Source organism: Oryx dammah, unplaced genomic scaffold (assembly GCF_014754425.2).
Source record: "Oryx dammah isolate SB20612 unplaced genomic scaffold, SCBI_Odam_1.1 HiC_scaffold_28, whole genome shotgun sequence".
Lineage (NCBI taxonomy): Eukaryota > Metazoa > Chordata > Mammalia > Artiodactyla > Bovidae > Oryx > Oryx dammah.
In genome coordinates, this window is record NW_024070212.1 from 16,886,670 (window position 1) to 16,912,765 (window position 26,096).

The 26,096-nt window shown below is 40.4% G+C and overlaps 3 protein-coding genes and 1 long non-coding RNA gene across 4 annotated transcripts; 1 reads left to right on the forward strand and 3 right to left on the reverse strand.

The window, feature by feature from the left end:
• Positions 1-2,615: 2,615 nt before the first annotated feature.
• LOC120855824 (small proline-rich protein 2I-like) lies at positions 2,616-4,035 on the reverse strand. Its single transcript, XM_040230589.1, has 2 exons — positions 3,940-4,035; positions 2,616-3,215 (listed from the first exon to the last, which is right to left on the reverse strand). Exon 2 carries the CDS (start codon positions 3,194-3,196, stop codon positions 3,005-3,007), a length of 192 nt encoding a protein of 63 aa, XP_040086523.1. The 5' UTR covers positions 3,197-3,215; positions 3,940-4,035; the 3' UTR covers positions 2,616-3,004.
• A 6,148-nt stretch (positions 4,036-10,183) lies between these two features.
• On the forward strand, positions 10,184-23,024 carry LOC120855827. The gene is made up of 2 exons (XR_005719320.1): positions 10,184-10,284; positions 22,880-23,024. It is a non-coding gene; the product is annotated as an uncharacterized LOC120855827 (long non-coding RNA).
• On the reverse strand, positions 10,929-12,144 carry LOC120855825 (small proline-rich protein 2E-like). The gene is made up of 2 exons (XM_040230590.1): positions 12,056-12,144; positions 10,929-11,323 (listed from the first exon to the last, which is right to left on the reverse strand). The coding sequence occupies exon 2, from the start codon at positions 11,302-11,304 to the stop codon at positions 11,086-11,088; it is 219 nt and encodes a 72-aa protein (XP_040086524.1). The 5' UTR covers positions 11,305-11,323; positions 12,056-12,144; the 3' UTR covers positions 10,929-11,085.
• LOC120855826 (small proline-rich protein 2E-like) lies at positions 22,554-24,234 on the reverse strand. The gene is made up of 2 exons (XM_040230591.1): positions 24,135-24,234; positions 22,554-23,182 (listed from the first exon to the last, which is right to left on the reverse strand). Exon 2 carries the CDS (start codon positions 23,161-23,163, stop codon positions 22,948-22,950), a length of 216 nt encoding a protein of 71 aa, XP_040086525.1. The 5' UTR covers positions 23,164-23,182; positions 24,135-24,234; the 3' UTR covers positions 22,554-22,947.
• Between the last annotated feature and the right edge of the window lie 1,862 nt (positions 24,235-26,096).

Below are 26,096 nucleotides of genomic sequence, written 5' to 3' on the forward strand. Positions count from 1 at the left end.
ACTGATGAGTGTTCTAGTCCAACAAGTTTTTAAATATCTGGGCCACCACAGTTTTTCTCTCCATTTTGTTCATTTCTGGTTTGCAAACCAGACAACTCTTTCCTGAGCATGTGTGTATCAAAATACCCTGATCAATACAATAAATAACCAACATGTGCTCAACCTCCTAGATCATTTTTCAAATGTTTTGCTGTTGAATAACACATATCATCATATTTATGGTCTCCAATATCAGTTTCTTTGCCAACCACCTGAAGATTTCTAAGCCAAGGCTGCCGGGAGCCGCCATGGGAGATCCCACCCATGACAAAGTCATGTGGAAGAGGACTGTTAAGCAAGGCTTCAGAACTCAAGGGGCTCCCTAGGCTTTCTTGAGCATCTACCCCAAAACCAGAATCTGTCTGTTTTACTGTTTCACAACTTTCCCCAACTCCTCTGACATTAACAGGGGGCTAACCCTGACCACCTTTCTCTGGAGAAAATCAACTTAGGGCTCTAGCTAATAAGTCTCTTAGACATGAGAGGAACATTTCAAATCAAACCCCCTCTATTAGCATTCTAGCTTGCTTGGCAGGTTATCCAGACTCTTGCAGCTATGCATACAATTATTTACAGTCTCCCAACTGTGAGAAGCACGAAAAGCCTAAACATAGAGCCTTTGAAAGAGTTAAAAATTATTAGAGTAGTGCTAGTGTTAATATAGGATTTCACTATTAGGCCAATGCTTGTTGCTAAGTTCCCATATCTCTTATCCACTGTGCACCTGGGAATGCATTAGTGAGAATGCTAGAAAAACAAGTGTAGCCTTGAATTTAACCATATCAAACTTTTGAGCTAATTGGTTCTTTCTTATAACTCATTGCACCTTTGCTCTGTGGAAAACGTAACTCTGTTTGGCATTTTTAAAAATAAAGCTATGGATCTTGCTCATCAAAGCAGCTTGATCTCTCGTGTCAATCATTTTCCTCCTCTTACTCTCTCTTTCTGGCTAGTTCCCATCTGGAGTACAGAGATCCGCCATGTCTACTTATTTGCCTGGGTTTCTAAGACCTGAACGGGAAGGCGTCCTGCGCCTTCACTCCCTCGGGAGACCGGGAGGGCACCTGTGGCCTCACGTAGACGGTGCAAGTCTCTTGTCTTGAGACTTTATTGATTTTCTGTATAAACCAAGGAACTCCAGCCTCTTTTCTCCTCTCCTCTAGTTTCTTATCTACAACATTCTTGTCTATCTCTCTCTCTCTCAATCAATCGCCGACGCCGTTTCTCCTTCGGGTTTCCTTGGATCCTGCGGGGGCTGGACCCCGGCGCAAGACTACATTTTTAAGATTTGTTACAGTAGCATCCCACCTCAGAAAACTAATTTTTGTGTTAGGTCAAATAACACTAGCTACAGTAAAGACAGATCCCAAATATCAGTGTTTATTTTTTATTCATGTCATAGTAAAATGAGGATTGAGCAGTAATCTGGGTATCTTTTTCCATCTACAGTTCTATCTTTTTAGAGTCCTTCACTTCTAGGTTTGTGAATGAAGACTGTAGAAAGAGAAAGATTGAATCTATCTTGTGTATAGGTATAGCATGATTTGATTTGAAGACTTGGTTACACTTAAGAGTGATGTTATTTTTAGTGTGTGTGTGTGCTTGTGTGTGTTTGATCTGAATTAACTATTTGACTTGTGGACACTTAAGACCACAAGAAGAAATAACAAAGATTACCTTTTTTCACAGCTCACTTTTACAGCTAAGCACTTAGACACTAAGCTGCCTAGCAATAGCAACTTTGTAAATCTCAATAAACACTGTGAACCTCAAATTTCTTTAAAGATGGGATCAAGATAATCAGGAAAGCAATTTCAGATGTGAAAAAATATATCAGGTGGTACACATGGGAAGGAGGCAGTACCTTAACTGGTAAGTACCCTTTATACTTACCTTTCTTTGGTACTACCCATCTTTTAAGAACTACTATAATCTTATGCAGACTATTTCATTAATTTCCAAAAGCCCTTTATCAGCAATAGCATCTAAAAATATGGCTAAATTAGAAAAGAAAAAAAAAAACAGAACATGAAAGTACAGCACAGTGTAAAAAACTTTTGAAACACAAATTATTTCTGAGATACTATCCTTCTGGAGCTAATATGGTGGTGAGGGTAACAGTGGTGGTGAAGGCAGTGATGATGAAGACAATGATGGCCTGGACAGGGAGGCCTGGCATGCTGCAGTCCATGGGGTCCTAAAGAGTCAGACACGAATGAGTGAACTGAACTGAACTGAACTGTCTTCCAAGTGCTATTTATGAGTCTGGCATATGCCAACGAACTTATACACATTCATTGAATATTTATTCCTAAATAGTGTGAAATGAAATACAATTTTCCCTACATTTTACTAAAAGGACTGAAAACCAGGAGAGATAAATATTTTGTTCCTCAACCATCAAATGATAATTAAGGAAATAGCATGGAATTGAAATTCTATAGAAGTATTCTTTGATAAGAGTCAAAATTTAGACAGCGCTGATTGTGAGAGCTTGAACCTCGGCATCAAAGGATAGAAACAAAACAGGATGATGATATGGTATTACTAAAAGCAGTTTGAAAAGAAAGGAAACATTTTTGCCATCACACAAAGGAACTGTAGTTTATTCATGAAGAGGAGGATAAGCAACAGTTGACCAGCTGGTAGAAACCCATGCCCAGGTGACAGACAGACCCAAGAGAGGGAGAGAATCCTCTGATGGTGCCCGGGAGAAAAGCTGCTGCTCTTGCATCTGAAGCTCTGGGATGCTTTCTCAGCCGTCCTCTCAAAGGAGAGTAGAACAGCAGCCTTAGGAAGGAAACCTCTGGCTGTCAGGAATCACCACAGGCATACTGCAGGCTGAAGGATGGAGAAGCTTCTTCTGCATCCATGATAGGCTTTAAAGAGAAGATGAAGGTGGAGCTGTGGAGCTGGGTGAGTCAGTTGTCTTCATCCTTTCCTGACCAGATAAAAGCCGATGCTTCTACTTGCTTTTGGGTGGGCACTTCTGCTGGCATTGTTGGGGAGGTGGCACAGGAGGGCATTTTTGCTGACACTTTGGAGGTGGGCAAGGCTCAGGGCACTTTGGAGGTGGGCAGGGCTCAGGGCACTTGGGGGGGCACACTACTGGAGGTGGCTGGCAGGGCTGCTTGCACTGCTGCTGCTGATAAGACATCTTTCTGGAGTTTTGGAATCTGAAAGAAATTACATGACAATGTTCACAAGAAGGAACTTCTCCAGGGAGAAAAGTCTGAGCTTTATAATATCAGATAGAATCTCTCCAGTCTCTAAGAATGTGGTTTGATCTCTTTAATCCCTTTCAATGAACTTCTGGCCTCCCTTTCCCTCTTCAACAAATTGTATTATTGGCTCAGAGAAAATCTTTTCTTTTAACATACAACCTTTCAAAAAATTTTTTATTCAAAAAACCAATCAAAGTTGTTCTGGTCGTCTTTTTTTTTCTGAAAACAGCATATTCAAGAAAGGCCATCAAGTGTTCCAAAATCCTGGGTAAGCTCACAAGCAATTCTCATCTATCTATCATGAGGCCCCAGAAGTATGACCTGTGTACAGAGCAAATGGCCACCAGGAAGGATACAAGGGCCCCACACCTTCAAAGATAAATGTCTCTTAAATAACAGCAGAAGGACACAAGAAAGATACAGAAAGAGGAAAAATACTTTGTTCTTTACCTCTTCTTGTCAGAGATTTTGTTTTAATCTCTTCATTAAAGGAATTCAAACTCTGTACCAGAAACTTAATAAATACTGTATATCACTGTGTTCAAATTCCAAGCTCCCATCCAGTAAGGAGCATTAAAATCATGACAATAACTGGACACACCAAATTTGCTATAGCCAGAATTAATTCATAAGTAGAGAGCCCAAGAATAAAGCTGAACTGAAGACTCAGACTCACCAGGTTCTCCAAAGTCTATCCAGACTTGAGTAGCAGGAGAATGGCAGTGATACAGCAGAGGGCCTTTTTATAGGGAATTGCTGCCCCACCCAGGAGGAAGCAGAGCTGCCAAAACTGGCCCGGTTCAGTCACTTCCCAACCAAAATGCAAATCCATCCATAAGTGGCTTGACGGGGACTCCAGAAGGAGGAAGTATCCTGCTCCCGGATCTCCTCGCTGGATTATCTTCCCATGACTTCTTAAGCTCTCAGTTTCAGGGGTTTATGGCAGTGGGAGGATTTGGGAGTGTTCTTTAACTTGGAGTCAAAGCCTCCCTTTCTTGATTGGAGAAGATTCCTCTTTGATACCTTTCACCTTCTATGAATTATAAAAGTGCCTGTCTTGTCCCACTTGAACCGGTTGCCATTTTGTTGTACATCCTGGGTTGAAAAGGGCCTGGCTATCTAGTGACACCTTTCTCTTTACCTCAAGTCCTTCTTCCAATGCTTTTCCCTTTGATCCATGACCTCCTAATCTGTCTCCTTTCTCCTTCTAAAATGGACCAAGGGCGGCTTGCAGATCATCTCTCCAGCCTTCCCATCATAATACTTAGATATGTTCAGTAAAGTGGTGACCTCTAGAGCCTCCTTTCACTGCTTTCTCCCTCAGATAAAAGACATCAAGCTGATTCTTACAGCCTTTAGAAATCTGTTTCCTCTTGGGTCACAGGGAATTCACTAAGAGTTGAGCATTATCTACTGTAATTCAGATGTTGAAGCAGCCCAGACTCTAGACCAACAACAGAAAGCAAGCTTTTTCACATAACTCCCCAACGTGACATACCACCTACTCCTACATAATTTCTCCCAACTGTCCTCTTTGTACTACTTCACTCTATGAAATAAGCTCAGAGCATTCCCCTTTGAAATATCAAAAGGCCCAATCTGGTAAGTAATGCCATAAAACAACTATTTTTTAATGAAAGTTGAAATCACTATGAGCCATTCAGTCATTGAAATTAATTGCCATTCATATACAACTTCTCAATCGTTAATAAGAATTTCAGTGTAATTTAAACCAATTTTTTAGATTTACACTACTGGTTACATGGAATATATGTTAAATAAACCTCTTTTCCTGGTCACTCCCGTCATATAATTTGTCAGTATGCTGGAAGGAAGCATAGGTAATTTATGAATCATTTCGACTAGCACAGGGTGCCCAGATAACTGGTCAACTATTATTCTATGTATTTCTCTAAGGATGTTTTTGAATGAGATGGGCTTCCCTGGTGGCTCAGTGGTCAAGTGTCTGCCTAACAAGCAGGAGATGCCAGTTTGATCACCAGATCAGGAAAATCCTCTGGATAAGGAAATGGCAACCCACTCAAGTATTCTTGCCTGGAGAATCCCACAGAGAGAGGGCTACATTCCGTGGGGTCACAAAGAGTCACACACAACTTAGCAACAGACTTTCACCTTTCAATATATAAATCAGTGGTCTGGGTAAAGGAGGTGCCCTCTATAAGGTGAGTAGTCCTTCACCCATTGAAGGCCTCATTTTTGAGTTTTTTTTCTTGTTATCATCTTTGTTTTGTTTCATTTTTGTCTATTCTCTCTGCTTCTTTGTTTCTGTAAGTTTGGTTTTGTTGCTATCATTTGTGTTGAGTTTAGTATGTCTGTTTTCTTTCTGTGTGTGTGTGTGTGTGTCTGTGTTTTGTTTTGTTGCTATTTATATTTTTACAATTTTTCTTGGGTTTTATTTGTTTTCTTTTCCTTTTATTTATTTTTCTTCTTTTCTCTGGCCACAGTTGTGGCTTGTGGACTCTCGGCTCCCCAGCAGGAATCAGACCTTTGTACCTCTGTGATGGGAGCACTGAGTCCAGGACGCTGTATTGCCAGAGAATCTGGGGTCCATAGAATATCAAGTCACATGTGCTATCCTGGAAGTGTGTATTTCAACACCAAGCCCTCACTCCACCCAACTGCCTATAGACTCCATGCCAAACAAGCAGCAAGACAGAAAAACAGCCCCGCCCATCAGTAGATAGGCTGCCTAGTAATTCTAGGCTCACAGACATCCCCAAACACCCTGCTTATCAGAGGGAAAAGACTCAGCTCCAATCACCAGAGCGCAGACACTAAGCCCTCCCACAGGGAAGCTTACACAAGCCCCTGGACCAATCTCACCTACCAGGGGACAGACAACAGAAGCAAACGGAACTGCAACCCTGCCACCTGTGAAAAGGAGACCATAAAAACAGTAAGATATCCAAAATATAATGACAGAGAATTATGTTGCAGATGGAGAAGCAAAGTATAAACCCAGAAGACCAAATAAATGAAGTAGAAACAGGTAATCTATCTGATAAAGAACTCACAGTATTCAGAATTCTGTTTCCATTGTTTCCCCATCTATTTGCCATGAAATGATGGGACCAGATGCCACGATTTTAGTTTTTTGAATGTTGAGTTTTAAGCCAGCTTTTTCAGTCTCCTCTTTCTCCTTAAGAGTCTCTTTAGTTTCTCTTCACTTTCTTCCAGAAGGGTGGTATCATCTGTACACATGAGGTTATTGACGTTTCTGCCGGCAATCTTGATTCCAGCTTGTGCTTGAACCAGCCCAGCATTTCGCGTGATTTACTCTGCATATAAGTTAAATAAGCAGGGGAACAATATACAGCCTTGACTTCTTCTTTTCCTAGTTTTGAACTGGTCTGTGTTCCCACCTAGACAGCATATTAAAAAGCAGAGACATTACTTTGCCAACAAAGGTCCATCCAAACAAACCTATGATTTTTCCAACAGTCATGTATGGATGTGAATGTTAGACTATAAAAAAGCTGAGCACCAAAGAACTGATGCTTTTGAACTATGGTGGTGAAGAAGACTATTGAGAGTCCTTCAAAGTGCAAGGAGATCAAACCAGTGCATCCTAAAGGAAATCAGTCCTGAGGATTCATTGGGAGGACTGATGCTAAAGCTGACACTTCAATACTTTGACCACTTGAGGTGAAGAAGTGACTCATTTGAAAAGACCCTGAGGCTGGGAAAGATTGAAGGCAGGAGGAGAAGGAACGACAGAGGATAAGCTGGCTGGATGGCATAACCAATTCAATGGACATGAGTTTGAGCAACCTCTGACTGGGAAGCCAGGTGTGCTACAGTCCATGGGGTGGCGCAGAATCAGACACGCCTGAGCGACTGAAGTGTACTGAACTCAACTGTTCCATGTCTGGTTCTAACTGTTGCTTCTTGATCTGCATACAGATTTCTCAGGAGGCAAGTATAATAGTCTGGTATTATTATCTCTTTAAGAATTTTCCACACTTTGTTGAGACCCACACAGTCAAAGGTTTCAGGGTAGTCAATGACACAGAAATAAATATTTTTCTGGAATTCTCTTGTTTTATCTATGGCAGTCAGAATTGCTGCCATTACCCTTATCATAATTTGGCCTCAGGCCAAGCTACAGGGAGGGAACACAGCCCCATCCATCAGCAGAAAGTTGGACTGAAGATTTACTGAGCATGGCCTTGCCCACCAGAGCAAGAACCAGTTTTCTCCACAGCCAGTCTCTCCCATTAGGAAGCTTCTACAAGCCTCATATCCTCATCCATCAAGGGTAGACAGAATGAAAACCACAATCACAGAAAACTAAGCAAACTGGTCACATGGATCACAACCTCTTCTAACTCGATGAAACCATGAGCCATGCCATGTAGCGCCACCCAAGACAGATGATGGAGAGTTCTAACAGAATGTGTTCACTGGAGAAGGGAATGGTAAACCACCAGCATTCTTGCCTTGAGAACCCCCTGAACATTATGAAAAGGAATCATAAAGATCAGAGATAGAAATGAAGAAAACAATAGCAAAGATTAATGTAACTAAAAGGTGGTTCTTTGTGAAGATAAACACAACTGATAAACATTTTGCCAGACTCATCAAGAAAAAAAGGTAGAAGATTCAAATCAATAAAATTAGAAAAGAAAAAGGAGCTACAAATGACATGATAGAAATACAAAGATCATAAGAGACTACTACAAGCAATGATATGTCAATAAAATGGACAACCTGGAAGAAATGGATAAACACTTAGAAAAGGACAACTTTCAAGACTGAACCAGAAAGGAACAGAAAATATGAACAGACCACACACAAACACTGAAATAGGAACTGTGATGAAAAAACTTCCGACAAACAAATGTCCAGGACCAGATGGCCTCACAGGCAAGTTCTATCAAACATTTAGAGGCGAGCTAACACCTATCCTTCACAAGCTTTTCCAAAAATTGCAGAGAGAGGAACACTCTCCAGCTCTTTATATGAGACCAAGAACACCCTGATATAAAAACTAGTATAGGAACACAAAAGACCCCAAAAAGAGAAAAATAGAGGTCAATATCACTAATATACACAGACACAAAAGTCCTCAACAAAATACTAGCAGCCAGAAACCAACAACACAGAAAAAGCAACATACAACACAATCAAGAGAAATTTATCTCAAGGATGCAAGGATGTTTTGCTGTCTCCTAATCAATCAGTATGATACACCACATCAAAAGAATAAAAACCATTTGATCATCTCAATAGAAGCAGAAAAAGCTTTTGACAAAATTCAACAACCATTCATGATTTAAAATTCTCCAGAAAGTGGGTAGGTAGAGGGAACCTACCTCAACAGGAAAAGGTCACATATGACAAACTCAAAGCAAATATAATTTTCAATAGTGAAAAACTGAGAGCACTTCCACTAAGATCAGTAACAAGACAGGGATGTCCACTCTCACCACTGTTATTCAACATAGTTTTGGAAGTCCTAGCCATAATGATCAGAGTAGAAAAATAAATTTTAAAAAATACATCTAAACTGGAAAAGAAGAAGTAAAACTGTCACTGTTTGCAGATGACATGATACTATACATAGGAAATTGTAAAGAGGTTACAAGAAGACTACTAGGGCTAATCAATGAATCTGGTAAGGTTGCAGGATACAAAATTAATGCACAGAAATCCCTTGAATTCCTATATACTAGCTATGAAAGATTAGAAAGAGAAATTAAGGAAACCCATTTACCACTGCAACAAAAATAATAAAATACCAAGGGCTAAAGCTACCTACTGAGGTAAAAGATCTATACTCAGGAAAGTATAAGACACTGATAAACAAATCAAATAGGACACAGACAGATGGAGAGATATACAATGTTCATGAATCTTCTCGGTTGCTGTGCTAGTTATGTCTGGGTCACCTCCTTGCTAGAGCAAGCATGGTGGTGAGGTGATGATGGTGATGGTGGTGATGATGGAGAAAACGGTGATCTACTGTCTTCCCAGTGCCATTGCTGTGCCCCATGGTTTGCAATTTAAATTACACACAATCATGTAATTTTTATGCCTCAGATATTTTGCAGTGTAACACTATGTTCCCCATTTCAGTAAAGGGACTTTAATTCTGAGGAGTTAAATAATTTTTTACTCAAATTAGTCAAGCAATAATTATCATGGCTTTTAAATTATATAGAAATAATCTTTTCTAAAAGAGCTTTCATTCTTTTTTAAACAGTGTATTTGTTTATTAATGTATTTTGGCAACGCTAGGTCTTCACTGCTACATGGGCTTTTCTCTAGTTGCAATGAGTCGGGGCTGCTGCTTGTTGCAGTGGAGCACAAGCTGTGGAGAACACGGCTGTGGAGCACAAGCTTTAGGGTGCTTGGACTTCAGTAGCTGCAGCTTGTGTGCCAGTAGTTGCGGATTCTGGGCTCTAGAGCACAGGCTCAATAGTTGTGTCACATGGACTTAGTTGCTCCACAGGTTGTGGGATCTTCCCAGACCAGGGATAGAACTCATGTCTCCTGCATTGGCAGGCTGATTCTTTACCACTGACCCATCAGGGAAGATCAGAAAGGATCTCTGATATTACTCAAAATTCAGACAACACTGATTGTGGGAGCTGGAACTTCAGGATCAAAGACGGATAGTTAGTGATAAACCCAAACACAAGATGCTATTGCAATAAGTGCTTTTAATAGAAAGAAAACATTTTTGCCATCACAAAAGAGAATTATAGTTTATTCAGGAAGTGGAGAACAAGGAACAATTGTCTAGTGGTAGAAACCCCTGCCCAGGTGATAGACAGACACAGAAGATGGATAGAATCTTCTGATGGTGCCCAGGAGGAGAGCTGCTGCTCTTCTCTATGAAGCACTGTGTTTTCTCAGCTGTCTTCCCAGAGGCAAGTGGTGTAGCAGCTTCAGGAAGGAAACCTCTGCCTGTCAGGAGTCCCCACAGGCATATTGCAAGCTGAAGGATGGAGAAGCTTCTTTTGTATTCATGACCCGCTTTGAAGAGAAGACGAAGGTGGAGCTGTGGAGCTGAATGAGTCAACTGCAAATATGGTGGTGAGAACAGGGGTGGTGGTGATGGTGGTGATGATGGAGACAATGATGACCTGCTGTCTTCCAAGTGCTAAATATGACTCTGGCATGTGCCAACTAAATTATACACATTCATTGAATATTGATTCCTCAGAAGTTTGAAATGAAAATACACTTTTCCCTACATTTTACTAAAGGGACTGAAAACCTGGAGAGGCAAATATTTTGTTCCTCAAACCATCAAGTGATAATTAAGCAAAAGTTTTGATAAGACCCAAATGTAAACAACACTAATTGTGAGAGCTTGAACCTTGGCATCAAAGGATAGAAAGAAAACAAGATGATGATATGGTATTACTAAAAGCAGTTTGAAAAGAAAGGAAACGTTTTTGCCATCACACAAAGGAATTAAAGGAATTGTAGTTTATTCGGGAAGAGGAGGATAAGCAACATTTGACCAGCTGGTAGAAACCCCTGCCCAGGTGACAGACAGATCTAAGAGAGGGAGAGAATCCTCTGATGGTGCCCAGGAGAAAAGTGGCTGCTCTTGCATCTGAAGCTCTGGGATGCTTTCTCAGCTGTCCTCTCAGAGGAGAGCAGAATAGTAGTCTCAGGAAGGAAACCTCTGGCTGTCAGGAATCACCACAGGCATACTGCAGGCTGAAGGATGCAGAAGCTTCTTCTGTATCCATGATAGGCTTTAAAGAGAAGATGAAGGTGGAGCTGTGGAGCTGGGTGAGTCAGTTGTCCTCATCCTTTCCTGACCAGATAAAGGCTGATGCTTCTACTTGCTTTTGGGTGGGCACTTCTGCTGGCATTGTTGGGGAGGTGGCACAGGAGGGCATTTTTGCTGACACTTTGGAGGTGGGCAAGGCTCAGGGCACTTTGGAGGTGGGCAAGGCTCAGGGCACTTTGGAGGTGGGCAGGGCTCAGGGCACTTGGGGGGGCACACTACTGGAGGTGGCTGGCAGGGCTGCTTGCACTGCTGCTGCTGATAAGACATCTTTCTGGAGTCTTAGAATCTGAAAGAAATTAAATGACAGTATTCACATGAAGGAACTGCTCCAGGGAGAAAAGTCTGAGCTTATATGATACCATCAGATAGAATCTCTCTAGTCTCTAACATGCTTAATTTCTTCTACTCCTTTTAACAAATTTATGACTTCTCCCTCCCTCATCAAGAGAGTTTTTAATTAGAAGAAAACCTTCTCTCATACAATTATTCCAAAATTTGTTCTTTGTTTGAAAGAATCAAACAATATTTTGAGTTGTTACTTTGATTTTATAAAAATAGCATCTTTAAGAAAATCCATCATAAGTTCTGAAATTCTGTGTAAGCTCACAAGCAATTTCCATCATCATTATCTCTCTTGAAGTCTGAACAGGATGACTTGTGTACAGAGCAAAGTTTCACCTGGAAGGATACAGGGCTCTACACCTTCTAAGATAAATGCTTCTGTACCAGAGTGAAGGGATACCAAAAACTACAGAAAATGGAAAAGTACTTTTGTCCTTACCTCTTCATGTCAAAAAACTTTATATTTATTTTATTTTTAAATAAGAGAATTCAAACTCTGTACCAGAAACTTAATACATACAATATATCATCGGGCAGAAATTTCAAGTTCCTATCAACCATCAACAAAGTAGCATTAAATATGATCATAACTTTGGACACAGCATATTTACTCTCTCCAGCATAAATTCAACATTGGGAGCCCCAGAACAAAGTAGAACCGAAGGATCAGACTCACCAGGTTCTCCAAAATCAATCGGGACTTGAGAAGCAAGAGGATGGTGGTGGTGCAGCAGAGGGCTTTTTTATTGGGGCTTACTGCCCCTCCCAGGGGAAGTGGAGCTGCAAAAACTGGCCTGGTTCAGTCATTTCCGAAGCAACATGCAAATCCATCCATAAGTGGTTTGACAGGGACTCTGAAAAGAGGAAACATCCTGCTCCAGGATCTCCTCACTGGATTATGTTCTCATGACTCAGAGTCTCTGCCTTAGCTCTCAGGGATTTTCAGCAGTGGGAGGATTTGGCAGGTTCTCTAACTTGTAGTCAAAGGCTCCCCTTCTTGTTTGAGGAAAATTGCTCTTTTCTATCTTTCACCTTCCTTGAGTTATAAAACTTCCTATCTTGTTCCACTTGAACTGGTTGCCATTTTGCAGTACATACTGAGTTGAAAAGGGCCTGGCTGCCTGGTGACAGCTTTCTCTTTACCTCAAGTTCTTCTTATAATGGTTTCCCCCTAGATCCATGGCCTGCTAATCTAAGTCTCCTTTCTTCTTGTCCTGTTCGGACTTCATGAGAGATAATGATGATGGGAATTGCTTGTGAGCTTACACAGAATTTCAGAACTTATGATGGGTTTTCTAAAAGATGCTATTTTCATAAAATCAAAGTAACAACTGAAGATATTGCTTGGTTCTTTCAAACAAAAAACAAATTTTGGAATAATTGTAATGCATTGAAGACCTGAATAGAACAAGACTCACCCTTTCCTGGTAAGAGATAATTCCCCTGCCTGTTGGTCTTCAGCAGGATTTTGGCTCAGTAGAGTTTGAATTTTCCAGCTCAGTAGCCTTCCCATCATGATACTTAGATGTGTTCAGTGAAATGGTGACCTCTAGAATCTTCCTTTCACTGCCACACTCCATAAAAAGCAGGACATCAAGCAAATCCCTCTGACCTTTATAAATCTATTTTACCTTGGATCACAGAGAATTCAATACGAGTGTATCACCGATAAAATAATTCAGATGTTCCAGCAGCTTAGACCCTAGACCTACAACTGAAAACAAAGCTTTTTGCTCATAACTCCCCAACTTGACATACCATCGACTCCTGCATAATTTCTCCCAAGTGGCCCCTCGTTATTTCTTCCACTTTTGAACAAAGCTTAGAGAATTGTTCATAATTTCTGGCTTATTGCCCCTTTGAAATGATTGGAAAACCTAATCTAGAGAGCAATGCCATTCAAACATCTAATTATATATGAAAGTTGCTACTGCTGTTGCTAAGTCACTTCAGTCGTGTCCGACTCTGTGTGACCCCATAGACGGCAGCCCATCAGGCTCCTCTGTCCCTGGGATTCTCCAGGCAAGAGTACTGGAGTGAGTTGCCATTTCAAATCACTTTATTAATAATTCATTCAGTATAGTTAATTGCCATTCATGCATAACATCGTAATCATTAATAATAATTTTATTATACTTTCAATTCATTTAAAAATCCATTTTAAAATGTTAAAAGATTTTCCATATCAGTCACAGTGGAATATAAGTCAAATGATCCTATTTCCTGCTCTGCTTTCTTTATGAAATTTGTCAGTGTGTTGGAAGGTTTGATAGTTCATTTATGAGTGAATTTGACTGGCACAGGGTGCCCAGATATTTGCTTAAACACTATCCTGTGTGTTTCTCTAAGGCTGTTTGTGGATGAGGTAAGAGGAGCCTGGCAGGCTACCATTCACAGGGTCGCACAGAGTTGGACACAATTGAAGTGACTTAGCAGACACATGCAATGTTTAAATAAGTAGCCTGAATAAAAGAGGTTGCCTTCTATAAGGTGGGTAGTTCTCATCAGTGCATTGAAGACCTGAATAGAACAAGACTCACCCTCTCCTGGTAAGAGATAATTCCCCTGCCTATTGGCCTTCAGCAGGGTTTTGGCTCGGTAGAGTTTGAATTTTCCAGCTTTAGTTATTTCTCTCTTTTTCTCTGTCTCTCTGTGTGTCTCTCACTCTTTCTTTATAAAATATATATATATAATATATGCATTGTAATACACAATTTCATCTGCAATTTCATGTACATGATTTTCTGTGGCCAATTAAACTAGAAATAAAAATGTTAGTATAAATTGAAGTTAAAGTAAACCTATTAATGTTACATGATACATGTGATCTGTAATTTTGACAAATATAATGAGCCTTTAGGGAATAACTAACATTCTGTGAACAATGCCCTAGTATGTTTTCCAACCCTGACCAAAGATTTTGTTTCTGCCTTTCATAGATTTAGCATTCAATGATGCTTCTACAGTCCCCTGTTCTTTCCCAGAGCTGAACAGTCCTCTTTTCTGTGCTGTCCCCTTGGGCACTCAGGCTTTTTATGGTGGGCCTTGGCTTTTAAGGGTTCCTGTCTAGTTTAGAAATAAGTTATAATGTTGGGTTTATGTTACTGTAGAATGTGGAAACACATTTTTAATGAACTCAGGATGTCCCTTCTATTCCTCACCCGTATGCTTCCTTAGACTGCTATGAAGTGCTTAAAATTCTTTATCAGGAAATAAATCTTTGTATTCCAATTAAATATCAGGTTTAAATTGTGTGAAACAATAATAAATGTAAGATACTGTGTAAGACTCACACCATCACATACAAATGATTGAAAGCAGGTTTGTGAGGGGAGAGAGAATCAGAGCACTAAGGTCTGAAGTCTATGGTAATTATGAACTTAGGGCTAATCTGATACATTTGCTTGCTTCTACTCTTTCCCAAGACATTTTAGGCTTCTAAAAGACAATAATTTAAAAATTATGTTAATGTTTATTCTCTGTCTTCTCCTTCAATTGTCCAGACACCTCAGCTTACTATATTACACTTTGCTCCCCAATATATACCTCTTAACTCTCCAACATTGGTACACTGACATGTTGTCCATACATTTACTGAATAGTCTTTTCACATCTTTTCAAATTCTTCCTGTGGTCAGGAGGGCTGACTAATGGTTGCCAATTAAACATCTAAAGTAATATTGGTAGATCTTCCTTCCTTGTCTTGGCCAAATTATCAGGATGCTTTTCAAGAATGTGGTTTGATAAATGGAAAAGGAGGAAGAACAGGAGAATGAGGAGGAAGAGGAAGTGGAGATACGGGAAACCTGTGACAGAGTCACCAGCTATGCTCCCGCAAATAAAGGATCACTGAATCAACCCATCATCACATCGGTTAAACAGGTTAGGTTCCCTGAACTGTCACTGCCCCTGTCAGTAAGGAACAGCTTTTGGCCAAGATTATTACTGACCATGATCATCCAGGAACAGAGCTGTCACTACAGCACCTTCAGGATTAGTGTCCACAAGCAGTGTCATCACCAAATGTTTTGGTAAACTATTACAGTTGCCACTGTGTACTAAGTACCTGAGTGCAGTAAGAATACCTGTTTTGTACTCAATAATGGGGACCCATATAGTAGGATGAGACAGTAGTAGTCACACTTTGATGTAATTTCCCCTGAGTATGCCATAAGGACTTTCATAGCCTCTCTCATCTCAAGGTGGGGCTGATCCTCAGGGTAACCTGATCCACCATGATATGCCTACTGCTTTAATCCCATCAAAAACACATGCTCTTATCTATTCTGTTTATTGGTTTTCCATCTATAGCAAAGAAAAAAGGTGATAATTGTACCCTATATTTCATCAGGCAACCTACTGCTGCCTTTTGTCCATTATAACTCAAGATTTCTCCTCCATTCAGTCTTCAAGGTTTATAGTTACATATTGATACATCACATGAATAATGTGTATTCATATGCCACATTATTATGTAGCCCTGTAAGGAGTGTTTCCTAGACTCCATCTGTTAGCTAGTTAGAATAGGAAAAAGGAGTCCAGAATGGCAGTGGCTGTAAAACAAAGAAGGGAAAAGCCCATGAAAATAGAACAAAGGAAGGTCCATGGACCAGAGTGAGAACCTCAGGAAAAATAAACAGCCCTCCTGGCTAGCCCAATTTATGTAGGGCAGGCTCAGGGGGAGGAGAAAAATCATATAAAAAGAGGAGCCAAAATTGAGCCAGGGGGCTCTCTTCTCTTCACATTTTCTTGGTTGGCCAGCCTTCACACCTGGAGGATATATTTTCTTTTGCTTGCCAAATAAAACTGAGCTGTAACTGCTTATTTAACATATATGCAGAGTACATCATGAGAAACTCTGGGCTGGAGGAAGCATAAGCTGGAATCAAGATTGCTGGAAGAAATATCAATAACCTCAGATATGCAGATGACACCATCCTTATGGCAGAAAGTGAAGAAGAACTAAAGAACCTCTTGATGAAAGTGAAAGAGGAGAGTGAAAAAGTTGGCTTAAAACTCAACTTTCAGAAAACTAAGATCATGGCATCTGGCCCCATCACTCCATGGCAAATATAGGGGGAAATGAAAGAAACAGTGGCTGACTTTATAAGGGGGGCTCCCAAATCACTGCAGATGATGATTGTAGCCTTGAAAGTAGAAGACGCTTACTCCTTGGAGGAAAAGTTATGACCAACCTAGACAGCATATTCAAAAGCAGAGACACTACTTTGCCAACAAAGGTCCGTCTAGTCAAGGCTATGGTTTTTCCAGTGGTCTTATATGGATGTGAGAGTCGGACTATAAAGAAAGCTGAGCACTGAAGAACTGATGCTTTTGAACTGTGGTGTTGGAGAAGATTCTTGAGAGTCCCTTGGACTGCAAGGAGATCCAACCAGTCCATCCTAAAGGAGATAAGTCCTGAGTGTTCATTGGAAGGACTGACGTTGAAGCTGAAACTCCAATACTTTGGCCACCTGATGCAAAGAACTGGCTCATTTGAAAAGACCCTGATGCTGGAAAAGATTGAGGGCAGGAGGAGAAGGGGACAACAGAGGATGAGATGGTTGGATGGCATCACCGACTCAATGGACATGGGTTTGGGTAGACTCCAGGAGTTGGTGATGGACAGGGAAGCCTGGCATGCTGCAGTTCATGGGGTTGCAAAGAGTTGGACATGACTGAGAGACTGAACTGAACACTGATCTGCCCATCACTTCAAATTTTTGCTGCAGTGAGACAGAACCGAGGAAATTACAAGCTTCCCTGACACATCCAAATAATATATTTTGTAATAGATGTATTCTGGAAAACAAAACTCAAAAGCTATTGACACATTACTACAGTTCTGCTCAGTCAATAACATTTGGTACAGTTCATCATCATATTGTACAATCACAATGTCTTCCAGAGGATTCCACATTTAAAAAGTTCTATCTGGCCTTATAAGTTTACAAAAGCAGGAGTGGTCTCAGCCAGGCCAATATATGACTTCACTCTCTCTGGCAGTTGTATAATTGTGCTAAGAGACAGTTTTATTCTTTTGCTCTGAGTCTCTCTCAAGGTAACGTTGATTTCCCTGTTTGCATTATGCATTTATTTATGTTTTTGTCCTCAGCTACTCTTTCTCCTTCCCTCCATTTGTCACAGATTTAAACCTAAACTTTCCATGTTTGGAAGGAACATTAGGTTCAGCCATTGTGCTTATCCAGATTTTCAAGAGAAATACCAGTCTAGCAAGTACTCCCTGTCTGTCTATTGTCATTCATACAGAGGACTAGCTCACTGTTAAACCAAATTTTGCCAAATGGCTAAAGGCACAATCCATCTCAGATATTGAACCAAATATTTCTCCTGGAGCAAAGAACACATGTGGGTACTCAGGACTGAAGAATGCTGCTGCATTCAGCAAATATTATAGACTCCTGTACAACTTTAAATTTGGCCTTAGATAACAGTCATTGGAAAAGGTCAGCTTTACTTCCAATCCCAAAGAAAGGCAATGCCAAAAAATGTTCAAACTACCTTACTGTTGCACTCAGCTTACATGCTAGCAAAGTAATGCTCAAAATTCTCCAAGCAAGACTTCAACAGTAAGTAAACTGAAAACTTCCAGATGTTCAAAATTGATTTAGAAAATTCAGAGGAACCAGAGACCAAATTGCCAACATTTGTTGGATCATAGAAAAAGCAGGAGAGTTCCAGAAAATCATCTACTTCTGCTTTATTGACTATGCCAAAGCCTTTGACTGTGTGGATCACAACAAACTGGAAAATTCTTCAAGAGATGGGAAGACTAGACCACCTTATCTGACTCCTGAGACATCTGTATGCAGGTCAGGAAGCAACAGTTAGAACTGGACATGGAACAACAGACTAGTTTCAAATTGGAAAAGGTGTGTGTCAAGGTTGTATATTTTCATCCTGGTTATTTAACTTCTATGCACAGTACATAATGCAAAATGTCTGGCTGAATGAAGCACAAGCTGGAATCAAAATTGCCAGGAGAAATATCAGTAACCTCAGATACGCAGATGACACCACCCTTATGGTAGAAAGCAAAAGGGAACTAAAAAGCCTCTTGAGGAAAGTGAAAGAGGAGAGTGAAAAAGCTGGCTTAAAACTCAACATTCAGAAAAATTAAGATCATGGCATCTGGTCCCATTGCTTCATGGCAAATAGATGGGGAAACAATTGAAACAGTGTCAGACTTTATTTTCTTGGTCTCCAAAATTACTGCAGATGGTGAGAGCAGCCATGAAATTAAAAGATGCTTGCTCCTTGGAAGAAAAGCTATGACCAACCTAGACAGCATATTAAAAAGCAGAGACATTATTTTACCAACAAAGGTCCATCTAGTCAAAGCTATGGTTTTTCCAGTAGTCATGTATGGATGTGAGAATTGGACCATAAAGAAAGCTGAGCACCGAAGAACTGATGCTTTTAAATTGTGGTACTAGAGAAGACTCTTAAGAGTCCCTTGGACTGTAAGGAGATCATACCAGTCAATTCCACAGGAAATCAGTCTTGAATATTCATTGGAAGGACTGATGCTGAAGCTGAAGTTCCAATATTTTGGCCACCTGATGTGAAGAAGTGATTCATTGGGAAAAAAAAAAAAAGAAAACAAACAAACCCTGATGCTGGGAAAGATTGAAGGCAGGAGGAGAAGGGGGCAACAGAGGATGAGCTGGTTGGATGGCATCACCGACTCCATGGGCATGAGTTTGAGCAAGTTCTGGGAGTTGGTGATGGACAGGGAAGCCTAGTGTGCTGCAGGCCATGGGGTCACAAAGAATCAGACATGACTGGGCAACTGAACTTACTGAACTGAACAATTCAAATGAAGTGCCCTAATATTTGGAACTTACAAATCTTCTGGCCTATGGAAATTGAAATCCATTTGGCCAGTGTTCAAATAGCATGGTCTAAGTTTGAATTGTATGAAAAAACTGTGAAATGACTTAGCAAACAAGGTGGCATGCCAAGATCAGCACACTGCCAAAGGTCTCTGAAGCACCAGGAGCAGGAAACACAAAGGAGACAGTCTGAGATCGCCGTGCAGCCTCTCCAAGGTATTGAATATGTAATAAGAATATAAGTCCAAATAAACCACAGCAAGATCTTTTTGTCATCCACCTCTTAGAATAATGAAAATAAGAAACAAAAATAAATTGAATCTAATAAAACTTAAAAGTTTTTGCACAGCAAAGGGAAACATCTCAATATAGAACTACCTTATGACCCAGCAATCCCACTCCTGGGCATGTACCCAGAGAAAACCATAATTCAAAAAGATACATACAACACAGTCTTCATTGTAGCAGTATTTACAAAAGCCAGGACACAGGAGCAACCTAAATGTCCATCAAGAGGAATGAATAGAGAAATTGATGTACAAAAATGCAGTGGAATATTACTAATTCATTAAAAAGAATGAAGTGACATCATTTGAAGCATGGATGGGCATAGAGCCTGTAACACTGTGTGAAGGAAGTCAGACAGAGAAAGAGAAATATTGTCTGATATCACTGTATATGTGGAATCTAAAAAGAAATGATACAAATGAACTTATGAGCAAAACAGAAACAGACTCACAGACTTAGATAACGAACTTACCGTTACCAGATGGGTTGGGTAGGGCACAGGCAAGATTAGGAGTTTGAGACTGACATGTACAAACTGCTATATTTAAAATAGATAGCCCCTAAGGGTACAGTGCATAAGATAGGTCTTCTCAATATTATGTAACGGCCTTAATGGGAAAAGAATTTGATAAAGAATAGATACGTAGATATGTATAACTGATTCACTCTGCTGTCCACCTGAAACTACGATATTGTTAATCAACTATACTCCAATATAAAATAAAATGTTAAAAAAAAGATCTATGCTTAAAGAACATATCTGCTTTCACAATTACTTCACTAGTAAGTTAAGCACTTGGCAAACAAACTGCATAGGAACAGAGACTTTGTAAATCTAAACAAATATTGTTAACCTTAATGTTCTTCAAAGGTGGTGTCAAACAATCTGCAAAGTAAATCCAGAAGTGGAAAAAAAAAAAAAAAACAAACCCTGAGATTGATGTGTTGTTGGAGAAAGAAGAGCAGGGGCTTTACATGGAGAGGAGGCAACACTTTTCCTGGTAAGGACTCTTTTAGTTTCCCTTTCTTCTGTACTACTCATGTTTTAATAACTAGCCATGAAATTAAAAGACGTTTACTCCTTGGAAGAAAAGTTATGACCAACCTAAGACAGCATATTCAAAAACAGAGACACTACTTTGCCAACAAAGGTCCGTCTAATCAAGGCTATGGTTTTTCCAATGGTCTTATATGGATGTGAGAGTCGGACTATAAAGAAAGCTGAGCGCTGAAGAACTGATGCTTTTGAACTGTGGTGTTGGAGAAGACTCTTGAGAGTCCCTTGGACTGCAAGGAGATCCAACCAGTCCATCCTAAAGGAGATCAGTCCTGGGTGTTCATTGGAAGGACTGATGCTGAAGCTGAAACTCCAATACTTTGGCCACCTGATGCAAAGAACTGGCTCATTGGAAAAGACTTTGATGCTGGGAGGGATTGGGGGCAGGAGAAGAAGGGGACGACAGAGAATGAGATGGCTGGATGGCATCACTGACTCGATGGACGTGAGTCTGAGTGAACTCTGGAGTTGGTGATGAACAGGGAGGCCTGGCATGCTGCAATTCATGGGGTCACAAAGAGTTGAACACAACTGAGCGACTGAAATGAACTGAACTGAACATTTTAAAATATAAAGTTATTCTCTTAAAAAATTTTCTATGTATTTATTCACTTATTTTTTGGCTGTACTCGGTCCTCATTAGAACAAGTGGGCTTTCTCTAGTTCCAGGCAACAGGGATCACTCTTTTTGGGATGCACAGGCTTCTCATTTCAGTGGCTTTCCTTGTTCAGGAGCACAGGCTCTAGAGTGGGCAGGTGTAGTAGTTATGGCACACTGTAAGGACGCATTTAACAGGAGGCTTCCTGTGTGCTGTTTTGGATCTGTCGGGAATCCTCTGTTCCTTATTAATTCCTGAATATTGAGGAATTAAGAGGAGAAGCAAGCCTCTCCTGGGGCTGAGGGATCCAGGCATTTCCTTCATTAGTTTTTCAATACGGTGATAAGTACCCTCTTCCTTCTTGTGAACCAAAGGGTAAACGTGATTGTTTACAACTCTCTCTCTCTTTAATATGGATCGCCTATGTTTTTTAAGTCTGGAGTTTTAATCTTCATGTTTGCTAAGAAAAACTACAGTATATATGCCCACACCATGATGATTAAAACACCTTTGCTCCATCAGAGCTTGGGTCCCCGTGTCTTTTCTTTCTTTCTATCTCACTGTTTCTGGCTGATTTCCTGGAACGCGAACGCCGACTGCATAACCCAGGAAATATTAGCCTCTTTCCTTCTTTCACTTTCTCATCGTTGACTTCGGACCACCACGTTCCGGTCCATGAAAGGACCTCAACAGCACACAAGCTTTGTCCCCCAGCATGTGGAATCTTCCAAAAGTAGGGAATGAATTCATGTTCCCTGCATTGGCACAGGTGATTCTTAACCATTGGACCACCAGGAAGTCCAAGAACTGCTATACTTATGTGGAACATCCCACTAATTTCCAAAAAAACACTTCATCAGCACTATCACATTAAACCTAAGGTCAAGTTAGAAGAATAATGGAATAACAGAATGGGAAAGAGTAATGAAACCTAAAAATCCTCTTGCTTGCTATGCTAGTTGTGTCTGAGCCACTTTCCTGTGGAGCAAGCGTGGTGGTGGTGGTGCTTGTGGTGATGAGGGAGACAATGGTGAACTGCCTCACCCCAAAAAAGTGCCATTTTTGTGACCGGCTTGTGCCAGCTAAACTAAACAATTCATTTAATTTTTATGCCTCAGACAAGTTTGCAATGTAAATAAGATTTTCCCTACATTTTAGCAAAGGGACTGTAAACCTAAGGAGTTCAAAGAATTTGACCATAAAATTAATCAAGTAATAACTAAGAAAATAATATAGATTGAAATTATATAGAAATGATTGTTAACAGCATGGCAAGATTCAGATAACACTGATTGTGGGAGCCTAAAACTTGGCATCAAAGTAGGATGTAAACAAACCAAGATGATGATATGATACTATTAAAAGTAGGCTTTAAAAGGAAGAAAACATTTTTACTACCACACAAAGGAATTGTAGTTTACTCAGGAAGTAGAGGATAAGTAACAATTGCCCAGCTGATGATAGAAACCCATCCCCAGGTGACAGACACAGAAAATAGGGAAAGTCCCCTGATGGTGCCCAGGAGGAGAGACGTTGCTCTTCCCTCTGAAGTGTTGTGATGCTTTCTCAGTTACCCTCCCAGGGGGAAGTGGTGCAGCAGCCTCAGGAAGGAAATATCTCTGGCTGTGAGGAGTCATCACAGGTGTATTGCACGCTGAAATACAGGAGAAGCTTCTTCTGTGTCCAGGACAGGATTGAAGGTGGAGCTGCGGAGCTGGGTGAGTCAACTGTCCTCATCCTTTCCTGATCCGGATACAAGCTGATGCTTCTACTTGCTTTTGGGTGGGCACTTCTGCTGGCATTGTTGGGGAGGTGGCACAGGAGGACATTTTTGCTGGCACTTTGGAGGTGGGCAGGGCTCAGGGCACTTGGGAGGTGGGCAGGGCTCAGGGCACTTGGGTGGGCAGGGCTCAGGGCACTTGGGGGTGCACACTACTGGAGGTGGCTGGCAGGGCTGCTTGCACTGCTGCTGCTGATAAGACATCTTTCTGGAGTCTTAGAATCTGAAAGAAATTAAATGACAATGTTCACAACAAGGAACTCCTACAGAGGGACATGGCAAAAATTGTGTAATACCATCAGACAGAATCTCTCCAGTCTCTAAGAATGCCCTTTAAACTCTTCAACTTCTTTTAACAAATTTCTGGCTACTCCCTCCTTAGAATATTGTTTCATTAGCCCTGAGAAAGTCTTCATTTTATCATACAATGTTTTAAAAAATATTTTTGTTTAAAACACACAAGCAATTTTTTGTTTTATTTTATTTTGTTTTCAGGAAAACAGCATTTTCTGGAAAAGCCATAAGTTCTAAAATCCTCGGCAAGCTCACAAGCAATTCTTATCTTTATTATCTCTCATGAGGTCCGAACATAATAACTTGTGTACAGTGCAGAGGGTCATCAGGAAGGACACAGGACCTCATATCTTTTAAGATAAAGGCTTCTGAAATTACAGCAGAGGGACACCAGGAAGATACAAAAACAGAAAAAATACTTTTTCTTTCCCTTTTAATGTCAAAGATTTCCTATTAATTTACAGTTCAATAGGGTAATTCAAACTATGTACCAGAAACTTAATAAATACAGTGTACCACTGTGCCCAAATTCCCATCCAATGAAAGTGAAAAGTGAAATTCGCTCAGTAGTGTCTGACTCGTTGTGACCCCATGAACTGTAGCCTGCCAGGTTCCTCTGTCTATGGACTCCTCTAGGCAAGAATGCTGGAGTGGGCTGCTGTTCCCTTCTCCAGGGGATCTTCCTGACCCAGGAATGGAACCCAGGTCTCTCACATTGCAGGCAGATTCTTTGCCATTTGAGCCACCAGGGAAACCTTCCCATCCGATAAGTACCATTAAACACTTGATCATAACTTTGGACCCACCAAATTTGCTGCCTCCAGCATAAAATCAATATTCTGGAGCCCAAGAACAAAGTTGAACTGAAGAGTCAGACTCACCAGTTTCTCCAAAGTCTATCGGGACTTGAGTAGCAGGAGGATGGCACTGGTGCAACAGAGGGCCTTTTTATTGGGGCTTGCTGCCCCACCAAGGGGAAGTGGAGCTACCAAAACTGGTCCAGTCATTTCTCAACCAAAATGCAAATCCATCCATAACTGGCTTGACAGGGACTCTGAAAAGAGGAAATGTCCTGCTCCAAGATCTCCTCACTGGATTGTGTTCTCATGACTCACAGAGTTCCTGCCTTAGCTCTCAGTTTCAGGGGTTTATGACACAGGGAGGATTTGGAGAGTTCTCTAATTTGTACTCAAAAGCTCCCTTTCTTGATTGGGAAATATGACTCTTTTCTATCTTTCACCTTCCATGAATTATAAAATTGCCTGTCTTGTTCCATTTGTACTGGTCGCCGTTTTGCTGTACATCCTAGGTTGCAAAGTGCCTGGCTACCTGGTGACACTTTTCTCTTTTCCTCCAGTCCTTCGTATAATGCTTTCCCCCCTGACCAACAGCCTGCTCATCTAAGTCTCCTCTCTTCTTCTAAAAGGACTGAGAGCAGGTTGCAGAATTTCTCCCTAGTCATCCTATCATAACACTTAGATCTGTTCAGTAAAGTGGTGACCTCTAGGATCCTCCTTTCACTGTTTTCCTCCTTGGAATAAAGGACATCAAGCAGGTTCCAGTGACCTTTATAATTCTGTTTCAACTCTGTCCACAGGGAATTCACTAACAGCTTAGCATCAACTACCATAATTTAGATGATCTGGTACTTCAGACCCTAGGCCTACAACCTAAAGTAAGCTATTTGCTCGTAATTCCCAACATGATATACTATCTGCTCCTACAGAATGTCTCCCAACTGAAATTTTAAATGCTTCCACTTTTGAAGAAAACTTAGAAAACAGTTCAAATTTTCTGGCTTCCTACCCCTTTGAAACTATTGGAAAACTTAATCTAATAAGCAATGTGATTCAAACAAGTAATTTTATATGAAAGTGAAAATACTTTATTAATAGTTTAGTCATTAACACAAGTTGCCATTCATACACGACTCCTCAATTATTAATATTAATTTTATCTACTTTTAACCCACTTTTTAGATTTTCCATATTGGTCAAAGTGGAATATATGTCAAATAAATTTATAAATATTTCCTGCTCTACTTTCTTCACACAGTTTGTCAGTATGCTGAACACTACATTTGGTGGTTAATATGGGCTGACTTGACTGGCACAGGGTGCCCAGATATTGGATCAAACATTATTCTGGGTGTTTCTCGAAAGATGTTTTGCATGAGATTAATACTTAAATCAGTGGTCTGAGTAAAGGAGGCTGCCCTCTATAAAGTGGGTAGTCTTCATTTCATCCACTGAAAGCCTGAATAGAACAAGGCTGTCCTCCCGGTAAGAACTAACACCTCTGCCTGATGGCCTTCCACTAGGGTTTTGGCTCTGCAGATTTTGAATTTGCCAACCATCATAATCTCTCTCTTTCTTCCTCATTTTTATCTCTGTGTTTCTTACTATATTGTAGTATATAATTTGAACATTTTACCTGCTTATTTATGCATATGATTGCCTACATTCAATTAAATTAAAACTTCAAATAGTTAGTATAAAGTGAATTTAAAGCAAAAGATATTGATAGTACATAACACATATGATGTGTATTTATGACAAATATAATGAGCATTTAGAGGATAACTAAAGTTCTGGAAACAACGACCTAGTACATTGTCCAACCTTGGCAAAAGTTTTCATTTCTGCCTTTTCAGAGATTTTTGTTGTTTAGTCACTGTGTCCAACTCTTTGTGGTCCCATGGACTATAGTCCTCCAGGTTCCTCTGTCCATGGGATTTCCCAGGCATGAACACTGGAGTGGATTGCCGTTTCCTTCAGAGATTTAGTTTTCAACAATTCTATAGTTTCTCTGTTCTTTCCCTTTTTCTGTATTGTCCCATTAGA

Coding starts and splice junctions, on each gene's coding strand:
- LOC120855824 (XM_040230589.1), bottom strand. CDS start 3,196: ATGTCTTATCAGCAGCAGCAGTGCAAGCAGCCCTGCCAGCCACCTCCA.
- LOC120855825 (XM_040230590.1), bottom strand. CDS start 11,304: ATGTCTTATCAGCAGCAGCAGTGCAAGCAGCCCTGCCAGCCACCTCCA.
- LOC120855826 (XM_040230591.1), bottom strand. CDS start 23,163: ATGTCTTATCAGCAGCAGCAGTGCAAGCAGCCCTGCCAGCCACCTCCA.